This window comes from Silurus meridionalis, chromosome 22 (assembly GCF_014805685.1).
Source record: "Silurus meridionalis isolate SWU-2019-XX chromosome 22, ASM1480568v1, whole genome shotgun sequence".
NCBI lineage: Eukaryota > Metazoa > Chordata > Actinopteri > Siluriformes > Siluridae > Silurus > Silurus meridionalis.
The window spans coordinates 17,568,937-17,587,220 of NC_060905.1; the positions used below are offsets into that span (position 1 = coordinate 17,568,937).

At 41.2% G+C, this 18,284-nt stretch overlaps 1 protein-coding gene across 13 annotated transcripts in view; it reads right to left on the bottom strand.

The window, feature by feature from the left end:
• ptk2aa (protein tyrosine kinase 2aa) overlaps positions 1-18,284 on the bottom strand; it is a 115,560-nt gene that overhangs the window by 60,457 nt on the left and 36,819 nt on the right. For 4 of the 13 annotated variants that reach the window (XM_046835362.1, XM_046835359.1, XM_046835353.1 and 1 more), the window contains exons 1-2: positions 17,531-17,673; positions 7,900-8,126 (exon numbers count right to left, since the gene is read on the bottom strand). In XM_046835362.1, the coding sequence (XP_046691318.1) occupies positions 7,900-8,126; positions 17,531-17,624 (321 nt within the window). In that variant the 5' untranslated portion in view covers positions 17,625-17,673. Of the gene's footprint in view, positions 1-7,899; positions 8,127-17,530; positions 17,694-18,284 lie in introns of those variants that run through there. The other 9 variants (XM_046835358.1, XM_046835356.1, XM_046835363.1 and 6 more) reach the window with 6 other exon arrangements.

Below are 18,284 nucleotides of genomic sequence, written 5' to 3' on the forward strand. Positions count from 1 at the left end.
CACACACACACACACACACACACACACACACACAATTACTTTTGAAGGCGGTATAAAAAAACAGAACACGCTTTTTAAGTGCCTCATTTATTTATTTATTTTTGCATAAGCCAACACTAGGCTACAAAAATCCTAATTAGATGAATATCTGGAAAACACATGCAAGAAACATGTGCGATTGTAGAATTGGAGGTTTATAGTGCAGTTCTTTTCTCTGGTATTTTAGCCATTTATAAGATCATTCATAATAAAAGGGGAAAAACACACACAAAAACCCAGAAAAGTGATAAGGTTGTAAAACACGTCATTTACTTTGCAAGCTGAAGTCAAATAAATGAGTTGCATATACACATCAATTTAGGTGTGTGTGTGTGTCTGTGTGTGTGTGTGTGTGTGTGTGTGTGTGTGTGTATTTTGTGTAGCCTTTACTTATGCATAAAGTTAGCCGTTTAACCGATTAAACAACCGATAGTTTTTAACATGTATACTGGATACAAAAACAAAACAAAATAACACTCCATGTAAAATAGTACTGAACTTTATTACAAAAAAACCCCCAAAAAACAAAGTATTGAATCATGATAATGTGCAAAATGAATATATTCAATAATGTATAATATAATCAATAAATATACTATAGCGCTCTCTGTGCAGCTCGCAGGCTCATTCGTAAAAACAGACGGTACGTAACGTTCAAGATTCGCCCCTATAGGCCGCTCTCCTAATGACAGCCGACTGGAAGCCGGAAAAACTATGGGTATGGGTTTTTGTTGACAGCTGATAGTTCCAGTGATTAACTATCAGTGCCTCGACCTCTATTAATAACTAAGGGGCATTTTAGTTTGAAAGCCTTCTTTTATTATCAAATACAGATATGAGATGAGTAAAACATTTCAAATTTAAATTTTAATATATTTCTCTGGCATTGTTCAGAGGGCTGTTTCAAGTGTAGAGGCCATAGTTTGGGGATCCCCTGATTTAGACAGTCAGCATGGTCTCATTTAATGCTGTGAAATATCGATGTGTGGTTGACACCTCATTTTACTCAGATCTGGCTGATTCATCCTGACCCCCTACCTCTAGATGGGAGTTCTCTTCGATTGAAGACCAATCAGAGCATGAACAGCCCTAAAGAGCCATGAAGCTCCCGAGCAGATCAAGAACTTTGTGGATGGATTTGGACTGAATTAATATCAACAGTCTACTACAATGGCCACAGTTTGCATTAAAAGTTCTGCATTTAAGCGTTCAAACCCAAGATGGGTTTCCTTTGGAGTCTGGTTCCTCGCAAGGTTTCTTCTTCATACCATCTAATGGAGTTTTTACTCAATACAATATATACAATATACAAACTACTGAAACCACCAAACACCACTGATGGACTGGAAATACCTCTGCTCTCACACAGAGACGTGGGCGACGTCATGTAAGATGATCTCACCCATGCTGAAGCTGAGCTCTGGGGCCAACCGGCTGACACACACACACACACACACACACACACACAAAAACACTCTGGTGCTCCAATAAGCCCATGGCGTCTCCACCCTGCCCCCTTCCAGACTGCATTACACGCTAGAGCGACCGGTCACTAGGCCAGGCTCGAAGATAATCCACAAGTAAATCACACTCGCTGTATGGACTGGAACCCTGACAGGCATTATAAAGGCTCTGAGGGTTGAACAGTATCACGTTTTGAGCATCTTCAACCTTCATGTCAGAGGAGACAGCGGGAGAAAACATGCTGCTCTTTTTCACGTGACTCTGGAGCTCTCTTACAGGAAATCCAAAGCCCTGAAAATCACACATGAGCTCTATCTACACTGACAGCTCAGACCAAATGCTCCACACCATGACATATTCATGGAGCTTTTTTTTTTACCAAGGCGGACCCTCAGGGCCCCACCATGTCCCATTTTCACCCCGGAACATCTCAGAGGAGCCAGACTCTCCACTAAAAGTGAGGAAAAGGATGTCTGAATTCTAAATAAACAACAGTAAAATGCTCTAGTAAACCTTACATACAGATCAAATCAAGAGCTGAAAATATGGAGATTAGTTGTTCATTTCTCGCACCCTGAGAAATTCAGAGAAAAGTACAGGACTTGATACATAGAAAGGGAAGAAATCAATCACATAAAAAAAGTGTTTGTCAATAAAGCTGTAAATCAATCTGCTTTGCATTTTTAGAAATAGGTTTACTATTTGAAGGGAATACATTTGCATGCGGCAGACGACTGAAAAAAATACTCGGGGTGAAGACAGACACTGCAAAAATGTATGAAAAAGCGGAATGAAGCTCCTCCGAGACGACTTCAGTAACGTTTACATATTAAAATTGTGTTACAGTAATAATGGTGGTGGTTAAAAAATAGAGTCGCATCATGATCTCCTTTTTATCTATCTATCCATCAATCCATCCATCCATCCATCCAATACAAAAAAAATCTCTGAACTGTTCCATCAAATGTTCTGTACCCGACTGTAGTTTAATGCATTGAGATTTTATAATACTTTGTAGATCCTATAGACAGACAGACAGAGAAAGAAAGCAAGAAAGAAAGCAGGAAAGTGATTTAATAAAAAGTAGACAGAAATATGAGCATTAATCCAAAAAATATTAGAAGATAGATGATCTCAGCAAAGCTACATATATAATCGAAACTGCAGTTTTTTTCCAATTACATGAATGAATGATCAAGCAAGGCTTTGGCAGGATTTTGTGTTCGAGTATTACTAGTCAGTGGTAGGTTAATGTCTTATGTCTCTGTGGAATTGTGTGTGTGTGTGCTAATCATTACACATTAGCCTAATTAGGAAGTTTACTAAAGCATTAGGCGCATACATTTTGAAGTGTGTTTCATTTGTCTGCATCAGTTTCTGCATTTTTCGATCCGATTGCAATATCCGGACATTCTACATAATATCGATATTAAATATTTCATCATTATCGTGTTCAGTTTTGCACTTGAAAACAGCATGTGATCATTTCCTACTGAAAATAGGAATAAATCAATAATGTTTGATCAGTTCCAGCTTCATTAGGGAAAAAAAACCCAAAACAATTAGCCTTCAAAACTAAAGCTCCATTTTACTCTGACACACTTGCAACGAGACTGTGTTGTGAATTCTGAACAGTGCTGAGACATCTTGGAGACAACCTGGACGGACAATTTAATCAAGTAACTATAAAACATACACTGTTACCATATAGAACCCCAACCATTAAGCAACAAATTCATCAACTTCAACTTCATCAACTTCCATATTGCCTGAGGGAGAATTCACAGTCATTTCTGAAAATCACATACGTGGCTCACATCTTAACTGTTTAATCCACACTTTCATCTGTGAGGTTTTTACTTTCAGAAGACTAAGTAAAGCGTAAAGTCACAATTTAATATTCTGCAAAACCCATTTAAATATCTGTCTATCCATCTATCTATACATGGATAAATCTATGCTGGTCACTACTGTGTAAGAAATCACTAACCATTAGAGGTGTAACGGTTCACAAAATTCACGGTTCTGTTCGTACCACAATTTTCAAGTCATTGTTCAGTTCAGATTGGGTTCGATTGGTTGGTTTGTGATCAACATTTTAACAGTTGGTGAAATGCCTGCTTGGTTAAGTAATATATAAAATATTATTTTACGTTTTTATTATATTGATTAAATTGAGTAATCAATTAAATTGGCCCAAATTACATTGGTTAAATAAAATTAAATACAGTGGAACTCACTTATCTCGCCCTCGGTTACCTCGACAACCCTATTAAGTCGACGTTTTTGAAGTGGAACCGCCAAATTCTAGCTTTGTCTAAGCATTTTTTATCGGTTATGTCGACTTTTTTATGTCGCCGAACCCTGATACCTCGAGCACAAGGGGGGAAAAATTTGCCATTTAACGGTTATCTCGATCGGCACTGTGCAGCCGCAGAAGAACTCGCGAAAGTGGCGGAAAAATCTAACCTTACAGATGTTACAGGTGTTGTATTGTATACTGGTGAATCTCTGCTGTTAGTTAGTGCACATATGCCTTTTGTTGTTAAATGTTATGCGATAAACGGGAGGCGAAAGCTTGGTAGGAGCGCGGCACGGAACGTGGGATGAGCAGCAAAAGCATAGAATGAACACTGGCAGGATCGGGGGGGAATCCGCGGTGCGCTTTGGGAAGAAAAGCGCAGCCGTTGAGAGAGTGCCGGTGGGAAGGCACGTACCGGGATACACATGAGCAATAACAACGACCGCCGTGAACCAACATATACCAACAATAACGGACAGTGAGAGTGTGGAAGTTTAAATAGGAGCTGGTGATGATGATAAACGAGCACCATATGTATGTGATTGAAGCCGGGAGCTTCAGAGAAAGCGGCCGAGAAAGCACCTGACAAGCCGAAGGGGGCGCCGAAGGGGGCGTAGCAGGTGGATCCCTGACAGATAAACATGTACTGTATGTATTTTTATAGCATGCCTTCATCAAACAAATCGCGGCAACGCTGTTGTGTTAAAAAAACCCTCCAAAAACACGTGCATGCACATTCTCATTTATTAACGCACATCATGTACATAAAGAAATTTCAAGCACGTTAATATACTGCCGCCATTTTGATTTTCGTTTATCTCGATCATCGGTTATCTCGATGCTTTTTGGCGACCCCCTAGGACATCGACATAAATAGAATTTTTTTTTATTAAATAGTTTACATTTGTTAGACACATTTGGGTAATACAGATGTGTATATAAGTGTGTGTGTGTGTTACATTTAATATTAAATTTTCTAAAGATATGATCTACTTAACTGTTCTAATTATTTCAGCATCCTTTAACAAATATCTTCCTTCCTTCCATCCTTCATTCATTTACTCCCTCGAGTCGAATTGTCAGAATTTTCTCCTGTCAAGAGGCTGGACATAAAACGCTAAAAAATCAGCAGTGCTACCGTTAGCCGCTATCCAGGAAGTGGCTAGCGGCTAACATTAGCACTATGGATTCAAGATTTTTTCGCTTTACTTATTTTACATTTCACTGCAAGTTGTATCCTGCATATAATTATGTTTGTAAAAAAACAAAACAAAAAAAAACAACAAATAGAAATTCTTGAATCTATAATCCATAGCGCTAGCGTGAGCCGCTAGCCACTTACTGGTTAGGGCTATTGTGAGCCCTATTGATTCCTTAGCGCGTTAATGCACTAACTAGTTTCTTTTTTAAATTCCTGCCATTTAAAGTTTATAAATAATAATAATAATAATAAATTCCACATATGAAAAGGATTGCATTCGGGACACATGTGTAACAAACCGAAAGCTTGAAAAAATTGCGGTACGAATACATGTACCATTACACCCCTACTAAGCATTACATAAGGAATTAAAATACATGCAGCTAAGGCCAAAGCAATCACACACACACACACACACACACACAGACAGACACACAACTAATCATGTTCCAACCTGATTAATAACTATGCCACACTGTGAACTTAGCATTTGAAGGCTGCAAATAAGCATATACATTAAAAGGCAACGTGAGAGGAGATCTTTCAGACAATCTTGACTACAGGAACCTGCGTATTCACCTTCATTTCCTGTTAATAACTCCCTACAGCAAAGCCTCCAGACTACTAATTTCACATGAAGGCTAATAGAACACTGCAATAAGAGGATCTCAGGTGATAAACACTACAGGCTGCGTGGACGCGTCAGTGCACGATTACACGCGCGCCGATTGAAGCTCGGACAAATCAAAGACATGCGAGAATCCACCAGGGACCGTCACAGTAAGAAGAACAAGATGTTAATCCGCCCGGCGGATGGGAAGCCTGCTGATCAATAGAGCATCTGCTCCAAAAACAGACTTGACTTGCTTTTTACAGAGCCAGGAAACAGAGTGGCTAATGAATTTAACCCTTCAGATCCCAGGATTTACGGAGGAGCCGAAGACTTTTTGGGAAAAAAGTTCAAGCGATTAGAGCTTCAAAAAAGCCCTGCCACATGCCAGAACCTGGAGAGGCTCGACGTTCAGAGCAGAGCGCACAAATCCCATCACCTTAGAGTGAAATTAGCAAATTTTAAACCTTGAAAAGAACTTCACCCGTGTTGAACATGAATCTATGAAACGGCTTAGGCATGTGACAGACTGACTGCATGTGGGAAAATGAGGAGGACTACACCGAGGAGGAGAACTTATTGACTACGGTGAATAATTCATGTCCAATAAGGCTCAGTTCCACAGACCTTTCGGCATTTCACACCGTATAGACGCTGAAATATTCCACTCCGCTTCATTCTTTTCCGGATCATACAATTTCATTCTGTTCCCCACAATCATATTGAATTCCATTCCATTATACACCAACCAGGCAGAACATTATGACCACCTGCCTGATATCGTGTCTGTCCTCCTTTTGCTGCTAAAACAGACCCATCGAGCATTACTTCTTCAGCAGTTTAAGCTACAGGAGCTCGTATGTTGGATCAGACCACACGGACCAGCCTTCGCACCTTAAGTGCATCAATGAGCCTCGGCCGCCCACGACCCTGTCGCCGGTTCACCACTGAGCAGCTATGGGGTTAAGTTCCTTGCCCAGGAGCCCAGGAGCCCAGTGTGGCATCTTGGTTTGGTGTGGCTGGGATTTAAACTCACACCCTTTGGATTTTAAAGATTAACAACTCAACCACTGAGCTACCATTCAGTGCAATTCCAACTCCATTCTTTACCATGCCCTACTGTCTCTTAAAAGGAGAAAATCCTGACAATTTAATATAAAAAGACACACACACACACACACACACACACACACCGTATTTCTCCGTGTATAAGACGCCCCCATGTAACCCAGCCATTAGGGTTGCACAAGTCAGTGTACACTTTGTGCCGGTCCCAAGCCCGGATAAATGGGGAGGGTTGTGATTGGTTATGAAATAGTTGTGTTATGAAGGACATCCAGCGTAAAACATGTGCCGAATATGAAGCCACCAGGAAGGAGGAAAAGAGGAGGTTTATAGAAGTGTTGAAGGAAGACATGAAGGTGGGTTGGGTTGAAAGAGGCAGATGTAGAGGACAGGGGGGTATGGAGACAGATGATCCACTGTGGCGACCCCTAATAGGGAGAAGCCGAAAGAAGAAGACGACGCCCCATGTATAAGACGACTCAAACTTTTCCACCCCAAAATGAAATTAAAGTTTACATACCAGTACTACACTGTATTCTGCATCACACTTGACGACATTACCTACACTGTCGCACCTGCGTGCTGCCTACATGCGCTCCAACTCCACCAGGTTGTGTTCTAATTGGTTTGTTCAGCATCAGATAAAGCCAGTTACATAAGGCTTGTGATTGGATGAAGCCTGTTTGCAAAAACATGGTATGGGCGTGGTTCTCTCCTCAGATTACTTCTGTGTGTAAGACAACCCTACATTTTTTGTCTAATGATTTTAGAAAAAAGTATTGTCTTATACGCGGAAAAATACGGCATATACACACACACACACACGCACGCACACACAATTTGTTCCATTTTGATCGATTACTCCATTTAATTAATATAGTAATGTGTATTAGATTAATTAGATTAATTTTCTTTTTAAACCATGCAGGCATTTTATTTAAAATTGTTTTAAAAATGAAAACTGTCGATGTTTACGAACGTTAATCATAAACTGCGTTAATAATAAAAAAAAAAAAAAAGCTAGCAATTTAATATTTTGCATTTCTTAGCCGCAACCGCACCAACATTAAACAGAACCGTGACTTAAATACTGTTAAAATCATGGGATCTATTATGTCGAAAATCCAAACTAACAGTGAGGCTCAGCAGCTGGTTTGGAACCTGTGTTCCTGCCTAGGAATATAGAGAACACTGGCGTTCAAGATGCCACTCTCTTACCCGCACATCGGTGGCGTCTCCGTGACGGATGTTGCTGCACCATGTGCTGTGTTCGCTCTTGCTCTCAAAGTGGTGGATGACCTTGAGGACGCGATCGGGAGCAGGTCCGGAGCGCTCGGTTCCCCCGCTAAGACGAGACTTGACCCCTCCGCCCACGCCGTGACTCAGGCTGGGCTCCAGGTACGCCGTCGCCATGCCTTTACTGTACGCTAGGTGTCGGTCATATTCTGTTCAGGAACATAGGGGAAAAAAAGGTTAGCAAATTGAGGTCATTTCTGTGCTCATTAATTACATCATCATTACATTCCAGACTAATTAGGGTTTAAGCAAACCCTGCCCACTTAGTAACCGTGGCTTCAAGGTCATCAATTCTCCCACATGAATAAAGCTGAAAGATCCATAAAGGATAGATTTAGACTGAAATTAATACGATGTGGTATCCAAAAGTTTCAAAACTAATGAACAGCAAATCAGAACAAAAGAGCGAACCAGTAATTCTGGGCGAAACTGGGCAAATCTGGCATTGGGACATTCGCAGCAGCATCGCTGTGTCGTTCAAAAGGCATGCACGCTTCAAGAGAGGAAGAACATCACCGGAGGACTGCGAGAGATCACGAAGACCTTCGACAAACTCAACCCCCCGAAAATGGGCTGTTCGCATCTCACTTCCGCACCCACCCATTAGCCAGATTTGGCTCCTGCGGATTTCGCCCTCTTCCCAAAGAGGAAGTTTAACCCTGTTGCGGAGATCCGACGCGAATCGCAGAAGGTTCTTGACACGCTCCGAAAGAGCGGACTCCCAGGACACATTCCAGAAGTGGCAGGAACGCTGGGGGCTCTGTATTGCTGTGCAAGAGGACTGCTTTGAAGGTGATTTTCTTGTAAACAAAACCAGTCTTGAAATGTTTTGATATCAATGGTCTCCGCCCATGACCTGAACACTACACCTAAACAATGAAAGACCTGAAATGAATGGATGTTGAGGATGAAGACAGGTTCCCTTTTGAACCTGGTTCCTCTCAAGGTTTCTTCCTCATGCAACCTCAGTAAGATTTTCCTTACGAGTCACCACTGGCTCGCTTATTAGGGACAAACTGTTTTTTTTGTTTGCTAGTTACATTTCAGGACAGACCTCATCGTAAGCTAGTCCTCCTCTGGTTAGATTTTTTTCCCCTCCATGCCCTAAACCTTTGGGGAAATCAGGAGCCGTGTCTTGGTAGAGTTTCTAATCCTGCTGATTAGCATAAGTGCAGTCAAAATTTAAAAGGGCAAGGACTACACGAGTAATGGAGTGGCTCTAGCATTTCAGTAAATACATCCACTCGAGTAGCATGAAACAAACAGTTGTCCACATTTGGACCAAATTTGTTCTCATGGTGCTAAAACACAGCCTACTTCATTACAGTTACACTACAGACACGACAACCAGAAAACAATCGGGTATTACACAAAGAATGAAACCGGAAAAACGCATGGTTTTGTGACAATCATGGCTGAAACGCAGGGTGGAGATTTTCTGTGCTGTTCTTTTCCTTATCACACTGTAATTTTGTGTTTGGCGATATACAGTACGGTGTGCTGTACGTTCAGAGATTCTGATCTCATGTCCATTCCTTTGAGAAGTGATGGAATGCTCTCCCTTGAGGCAGAAAAGCCACATCGCCCATCACACACACACACACACACACACACACACACACACACACACACACACACACACACACACACACACACACACACACTCCTGAGACCCAATGCACCCTTGTTTATCTTCTAGGGTTATTAGAGCACAAATTGGATGTGCTTGCTTTGGTATGCAACACACAAACACACAAAACACAAATACACACCACTGCAGTGCGACATGACGGCATGGAGAATCAGGATAAAGCAAAAAATTTAAGACACCCGTGGCCACATGCCTAATTTTTTCCTCGAGCATTTAACAGATACAGGAGCTTGTATGTTGGTACGGACCAGCCCTTGCTCCCCACGTGCATCAATTTGCCTCGGCCGCCCACGACCCTGTCGCCGGTTCACCACTGTTCCTTTCTTGGAGCACTTCCGATAGATACTGACCACTGCAGACTAGGAGAAGCTCAGACCCAGGTGTCTAGACGTCCCAATTTGTCAAACTCAGTCAAATCCTTACGTTTGCACATTTTTCCTGTTTCTAACATCAACTTTAGGGACAAAATGTTAATTTGCTGCTTAATAAATAAATCCACCCACTACCAGGTAGCATTTTTTATACACGCTTATACAAACATCTGTACATCATGATCAGCCACTGTAGTTCAGCACAACCAGAAATGGGCAGCAAACACACCAGATCTAAACACATACATAACATTTATCAGTGGTTACATCGTATAAGATCTTCATTTTAGCTGCATTCCTACCTCTATGCAGAAACCTTAGAGATGCAGGCCACTCAGGACTGATATGGAGATGCAAACACACAGCCATGTGCGAGCAGAAGTAAGCAGAGAGGAATGCTCTCGGGTCTGACAAGACGCCACGCCCGGTACTCGTCATCAAAGCAGATGAACTCGCAACTCATGAATGAGACCGAACATCGCGTCATCTCATGTCTGAACTCTTCACCTGGCTTTACTTCAGGTAAAAGGCTGAGGCAGCACTTTTACACATTTCCGGGCTATTGTGTCAACACGTTCTCAGACAAGTTGAGAAGCGAAACCCGGGTCAGTCATATAGTCGCTGATGATCTTTGTAATGAGTCAGATGTGCTGCACAGGATGAAGGTGTATTCCTTTAACACTCCTAGTATTATATATACCAGAACAGTAACTGTTTATTCACAGGAGATTTAATATCATCATCATTTGAACACCATGGCTAGAAAAAATCTCCATATTATAGAGAGTAGAACAGAGCGCTGCATTACAGACGGCAATCTCATACAGACAGAATAAACGTCATCAAGAAACGCAATAAAACACGTCTCCTTTCACTGTAGCCACAGCTGCACCACATCATCTCTAGGAAAAGCACCGATATTCGCCTCATGAGATCAGTCCGTGTTGTAAACGTTCTTGTAAGTGCATCTGCGACCAAACCAGTTTCGTTTCAGTTATTGTGGAATTAAAAACTTTATTCAATCCATATGAATAGATTTGAGTTTGTACAGTTTGCTACAGATGCGGTTTGTGAGCTCTGACTACCGTCCAATCAAAGCACATGGAAATGCTTTAGTATTCGGATGATAGGTGGATGGCAATCTGATTGGTTAAAGCAACTGCTTTAAGTAAGAGTTTATGCAGTGCTCACAGTGCTGCCCTTATGGCCATACGTGATGTGACGGTTGAAATCCGATTGGATAGAATCTCTGGATAGAAGGAAACAGCATGAAATGAAGAGAAGTCAATGTGTACACATTCCTGGATAAAAATAGATTTAAAAATAAATCAATGATTCAGAGAAGGCCTTCATAAGAGCCTTGCAGTCCAGCTATAGAAGTAAAACATATCTTACATACATGTACATTTTCTATCTATCTATCTATCTATCTATCTATCTATCTATCTATCTATCTATCTATCTATCTATCTATACACACACACACACACACACACACACACACACACACACACACACACAAATATCTAGTGTCCATCATCCGGTACAGGAAAGACTGATGAGGAACTGATTGTATATAAAACTAAGTGATGAGAGAAACTGCCAAATCATATCACATTGGAAGGTTAAAAACAACTTTTTTGGCATCGTGGCATTGGCAAAGGCAAAGGCATTGTGCTGATGTTTTTCGCATCGCTGCTTCTTATTCTTATTACAAACGTGGTCTCGGTTCCATATAATGTGATGATATCACGTCTCCATACAACACACAATCCATGTTCTCACCATTGTACTGAAGCAGGAAGTAAAGCCGTTCGGGAAAAGCTTCCACATATGTCAACATCTGCTTTTGAGTTCGAATAAAGCGAACCCAAAGCCACCAGCTCTCTGTTCTGTACGAGTTTCTGGTTCACAGGATTAAAACCAGGTCAAACTAAACTCCTGTGCAAACAGGTTCGGGTGTGAAAAGCGATACCAATAATACATTCTACCAGTAAGGAACAAATGATAGATTTTTAGTACAAACGTCTAGTGTTGCTGCACAGCTTGAATGAAACACACATTTCACAAACTCCTATGGACCCAAAATTCAATTTAACATTAAATATTCAAAAACAAGTGTATTTCTGTAAATTAAAATTGTATTTTCCATTACATGTGCAAAGTTTGATGAAAAAAAAAAAATTTAAATATAGCATTACATTTGCCATTTCCATCAGTAATTTTAATATGTATATGAGATACAAATATTAATGCTTTATAAGTTTACCCCAAATTGATTTGATGTGTGTAACATGAAATGGTAGCAAAACCAACATTTAGATGTTATTTGTCCCAAATGCATTCAGTATAGAGAAAAAGTAGCATAATGGGGATTTAAATATCTTTTTAATGCATTGACGATTAAAATGTTTGAACATGTATTTTCATTTAACACATTGCGATAAATGCTCTGCTCAACTAGATGTGGATTTGAAGGTGCGTTCCCAGCTGGCCACGCCCACTCGCCGTCATGAAGATGCCCATACACAATTTCTCACATTTCCGAATTCCTGAAAACCATTTGTATTTTTTTGTTGTTGTTTTTTTGACAAAAAAGCGAGTGTATTGTTACTGCCTGTTTCACAATAAATGAAACCTTGTAAACCTCTAAATTGCTCTGGAAAGGATAAATCCTAGCACAACATGCAATCCCATTTGCTTTCTTTGCTGGTATACTTTCCCCATGCTGACAGATCCAGTGCTGAAGAACGCGAGATAAACAACCATCGCGGCACACAAGAGTGTTATTAATACCACGGACGCTCACGGTGTGAGGCAGAAAGCTGAATAACAGATCCTGCCATCAGGAACAGTCCAAGGCTGAAAAGAAAAGGAAATAGGGGGGGGCAAGTGAAAGCCTTGGTGGCTGCAGGGCTGAGAAAAAGCTGTCCTGTACAGTGATAAGGATTAACTGGATATGGACACATCCGTTTCATCAGTGGGAGCAAACAGGAAGAAAGAACAGCGGAAAAGACTTGACAGATGAAGTGACCGTTATTATCAGTGAAGTCCACTGGCTTCAAGCTCAGTGCTTTAGACCAATTATCAAGCTCAGAGTATGACATTTAAAACCTGCGCACACAAAATCATAGCCAGCGGCCAGATGCGGTAATAAGATTACGATCGTATATAACGGCAAGCGTCGAGTTTATACGGAGATTAAAACATCAGAAGTCTAGAGTCGTCCATCAGTCTTACGAGGTGGTATCAAAAAGGTTCGACTCTAGTTTTGAAACACGCCAATAGATGGCAGCACAAGGCTGCATGCACAGTCACAGGGAGCACCGACCTTCATAAGTAAGTGTGGCAAAAGACGCCGTCCTGTGTACATCGGGAGCCGTGCAACTGGTGCTGTTCTGACCATGTGCTTTATTTCATCATTGACTGCAAGTTATAAAGTGCAAACGTGGTTGAAACTGAGCAAATCTTCCACAGAGGTGTTTGGCATGACATACGTTTGACATACAAGTTTACACAACTGGGCTGTTGGGATGGAGGGGTCTTGCTGAAGGGCCCAGCAGTGGCAGCTTGGTGGTGCTGGGATCCAAACTTACGACCTTCTATTCAGAAGTCCAACATCTTTATTACTGAATGTTCATAATTCATAAAACCGATCATAGATTATATTACATATAAAACCTCGAAATGGGGACTATTTAGACCGTGTCCCAAACAGTGAGATGCCTGAATGCTATCAGAATTGCAGTGAGATTCTTCTGTGTGGTGCAGCACAGCCACATCATGAAAACTTCTTCCACATGTCGCCTACAAGGGCTATATTCTTCCTAATATGGCTCGCAAGTGAAAACAAACCCACCAAAAGACCAACCTCCCCACCCGCACGGAGAAACAAAAGGGAAAAAATTTGACTATTCTCAGGACCCTTATTTACACTGCGGAGCTACCGTGTGTGTGTGTGTGTGTGTGTGTGTGTGTGGGGCAGATGAAGTTCGAAACGCACTGCAGTAGTGCTAATGAGCGGTTCTGCATCAACACACACCAGCGTACACAAGAGTTGCTACTGAACTTGATCTACACACGTACTAATCAAGCAAATCTCCAAAACGTGTCCCGGGTCATGACCGACACACGTCCTCCACCCGGTTTTTCAAACAGATCCATAGCTGTTCGCTAACAGCAGGACGCTGCTTCAATATTCATAAAATGCCTCGAAGATACTTCGGAGATTAAAGAGTGCGCCCCTCGAGGACCGTTTCTTACAGAAGAACAAACGATCACGGCGTTACTGATAATAACCGAATGCTTTCATGTATATACTCTGCCTCAGGCTAAACAGACGGAGAGAAACATAATTAACGTGTGATTACTGTAGCATGTTTAACAACAATCATCACAAAGCAGCTTTACCAATCCCCGGATATAGACTTCGCTCCGTAATATGGTGCCGGAATTGAGGGTGAGGAACATCTCGAGGACGCGGAGTCCAAAAAAGGAACCTGCGCCAATTACGTGCACCTTCAGACTCCTAATGCAGAGCTTTATTGGTGAATTTTGGATCGTCGTAATGAATCATTGAAACAAACAAATCACTGTACCAGGAATATATGGTACAAATTTCATGTTTTTATTGAAGCTTAAATAAAACAAATAAAATAAATAGGACACTTTGTTCAATATGACTGTTATACTGCTGGACTTTTGCATTCAAACCTCAGGCTAGAGATCATGTATTAAAAGAAAAGTGGGTATGGTTTTGTCATATCACCTAATCACATTTTTAAATATTTACACCATTTTTATCCAAGTGGTGTCCTACCTGAAGCAACTCAATGAACACAATAAGGAAGAATGTAATTACTAAAGCGAACACAATTCAACACGTCTCCTTTCACTGTAGCCACAACTGCACCGCCCGCATACATCATCTCTCCAGCAGAAGTCAGTCTTGTAAACGTCCTTGTAAGCGTATCTGCGACAGAATCGGTTTCTTCTCCACCGTTGTGGAATAAAAAAAACAAACAGCCAAATCCACATGAATATATTTGAGCATGTGCAGTTTGCTACAGATGCGGTTTGTGAGTTCTGATTGGTGCATGCTCTGACCAGACAATCAAATGAAGCAAAAATAATGCAGACGTGATTGGACGCCTGTAGATGGCCTTGGAGTGACCAAATCTCTTTGCTGATTGGTTAATTAAACAGCTTCAAGCTACATGGTGTTTTTGATATTAAAAAAAAAATAAATAAAAATTTATTTCATCTCATGGAATCATTTCATGCATATTCATAGACCAAAAAAAACAGATGAAACGTTTAAAACTGGTGCACAATATTTTTATATTCCAAATATATAATTCATAATCATAAAGTAAAATTTCTCTGACACGATACTATACTACATACATCCTTTTTTTAAGTCCTGGAACAAGCAAATGTGACAAAGCAGCATTTATATTTTTGCTGTGAAACAACAAAACTGCTTCAGAATGAGTCTGGAGTTATTAAGATGAACAGATGATCCCTCAGAGAAACAGAACGCTAACGGAACAAATCCTTGACCCAAACAACCAGTGTTTATATGGTGTTTATCTGCCACTGTAAGCCGTGAGGTTACACTAATGTATACATCACAACAAGTCACGCTGACGTAGAGACATTAGCAATAAGCCTTGCGCTACATGAAATTCTCATGATCAAGACCTCGTTACTCGCGCACCTCTACCACGTTCACGCTGAGAGAAGAGAAGATTTAATAAGAGAGAATGTGTGTCAGATTAAGCTGCTTGGTACTGAGGCTGAATCGGTCGGGGAGATTGATGGGTGCCGAGGCAGCTGCTGATGCAAAACAGGCATGCAGACAAAAGCAGGCCGAGCGAATGCGGAAAGTGACGTCTTTCTCACACACACACACACACACACACACACACACACACCGAATTTCCCTACACTTTGCTTTTCAGTGTAATGGTCTGTGGCTGTGGGACGTTCCTCCACAGGAGAAGCACAGCGTTTTATGCTTTAATTTTAAGGCACTCCTGAAACAAGCAAAAGACCTTCTCAATCATGGATTGCATTATCACAGTGTTTTGAATTAGATTTTGATGATGTAATGGGGAAAAATATGATGCTGTGCAATTCAATATAATCAATCTTACTTATGTGCATTCAGACTTCTAACGTCTCCTTTTTCACAAACAGGAACTTTATAGTGGCGCCAAAAAAAAAAAAGGTTGAAATAAAACCACGTTACTTTCCCGTTGTGTCTGCAGGAAGTTACAGCTCTACCCTCTGCCATGTTAATCTGTATTGTATGGGACTCTCAGGACACGTCTCGGTCTCCTATGCTGCAGCGGCGCTGAGAGAATGCGCTCGAGAAAAAAAACGTTCCACATGTCAAATATTTTGCCCACAAATTATTGTTCACTTTCTAAATAATCAAAGTGTTTGGAAGGTTGAAAGTAGGGGTGCAACAGTTAATCTGTGATCCAGAGCGGTCATGTGTTCACTTCCAAAGCCTCCCAGATCATTCAAATCGCATGTGTAGGGGTATTTCTTTGATAGAAAATAGAAAGTAAATTGTCTCCTCCCCTTTTTTGCGGATCCAAAAAAACGATCTGTTGCACCACTAGATGAGTTTAAATTTTACATTTGATTTCGTGAAAAACAAGAACGAGAATCCTTTTATTCGTTGATTTACGAGTGTTTGGTCAACCCCCAAAAAATGCAATCAAAGCAAACAAAAAAAACTGAATAAATCCATTCCAAACTATCAAAACTCGGTCCTACATCTAAATACAAGACCAACTAATGATTCAGCAGAGCAACAGGTTACCCATCACTCATCACACAACAGGACACACATCGTCTGAGCGCTTTGTGATTAATGTTTGGAAATCAGATCATTTTAGTGACTTGGTTCTTCGAGTCTCGTTCGTCAAAATAAACGAATCTTTGTTTTTCAGTCGATTAGTTCATTTCGTTCCTTTGATCAGAAATAATAAATGTTAAATTTTTAATAAGCAGCTTTACACGTCTACATACACAAATAGTTCTGATTCTAAAAATAAGACACTGCAGCTAATTACAAATAATAAACAAACGGAATGAGTAGCTTCGCCTCTCATACCTTCTGGTCAGTGTCGTTAGTTCTTTGGTGATGTGACTTCTTTAATTGTTGTAACAATAATGTCAAGATTCGGACCGAAAAGAAAAAAACACTAAATCTGTTGCAATGTGTAGCGTTTATGGGAGTCACGTGATAAAAGAACGAACAATGTGGACTAGAAGAGTCGAGAGATGAACTACTCAATTCTGTGGTCAGAACCTCGTAGATTTTGGGATGCTTTGATGGTGCATGTCCGATAAAAAATGAACTAATCGCTTTTTGAGGCGACTGAGTCACATTAAAGAGTAGTTCATAAATGACCCATCACTATTTTATAATACAGGTTGTTGAAGCTGTAGAGCAAAAGAGCAGGAGCTGAAGATTTAAAGGAGATTCTCTATGAACACACAGGAAGATGTCTACCTCCAGCCAGGCACATCGGGAATGGAATGCAGTGGTTCATCTCGACCCGCATGCGAGCGGCCGGCCAGCAACCGCTGCTTTTGTACACCCACATAAGAGCCTGGGCCCCGACTCCAGTATTCCTCAGATACGTAGAGTCCAGATGAGAATACAGATCCAGCAAGGAGATTGTGGAAAGAGTGTCCCGGGTGAAGTCGATGATCAAAAACTATTTAGTCTACCGCTGCATCCCAAGTCCAAGTCCAGACCTGAAAACTGACCCTCAACAAAAGTCAGTTTCCAGAAGGCAGCCTTAAATCACGGAGGAGAAAAGCGAGAGGAACGAGCAAGAGGATATCATCTGCAGTGCCATGCTGTAAAGGATAAGAATAACAAATAGAGAGAGAGATAGAGCCTATGCGGTGTGTATTCCACAGCTTCTCTGAGGCAACTGCAGAGAGAGAGAGAGAGAGAGAGAGAGAGAGAGAGAGAGAGAGAGAGAGAGAGAGGAGAGGGAAGGAGGGGTCAGAGGAGCTCAACTGAAGCTCATTAATATGCAAATCTCCCTCTCATTCCCTATTCAGGCCGTCCCACTGCTGTTTACCAAAACAAACCCGGCCGCAAATCACGCCTGAGCCTGCTCATGGCCTTGCACGTTCCCCTCTGACCAGCAGGGCTTCAGACCCAGTACACACTCCTCCACCTGCTCGGGGCAGATCACAAAGGCTGCAAAGAATGCAGGTGCTAACAATGTTATTAACAATGTTAATAACTC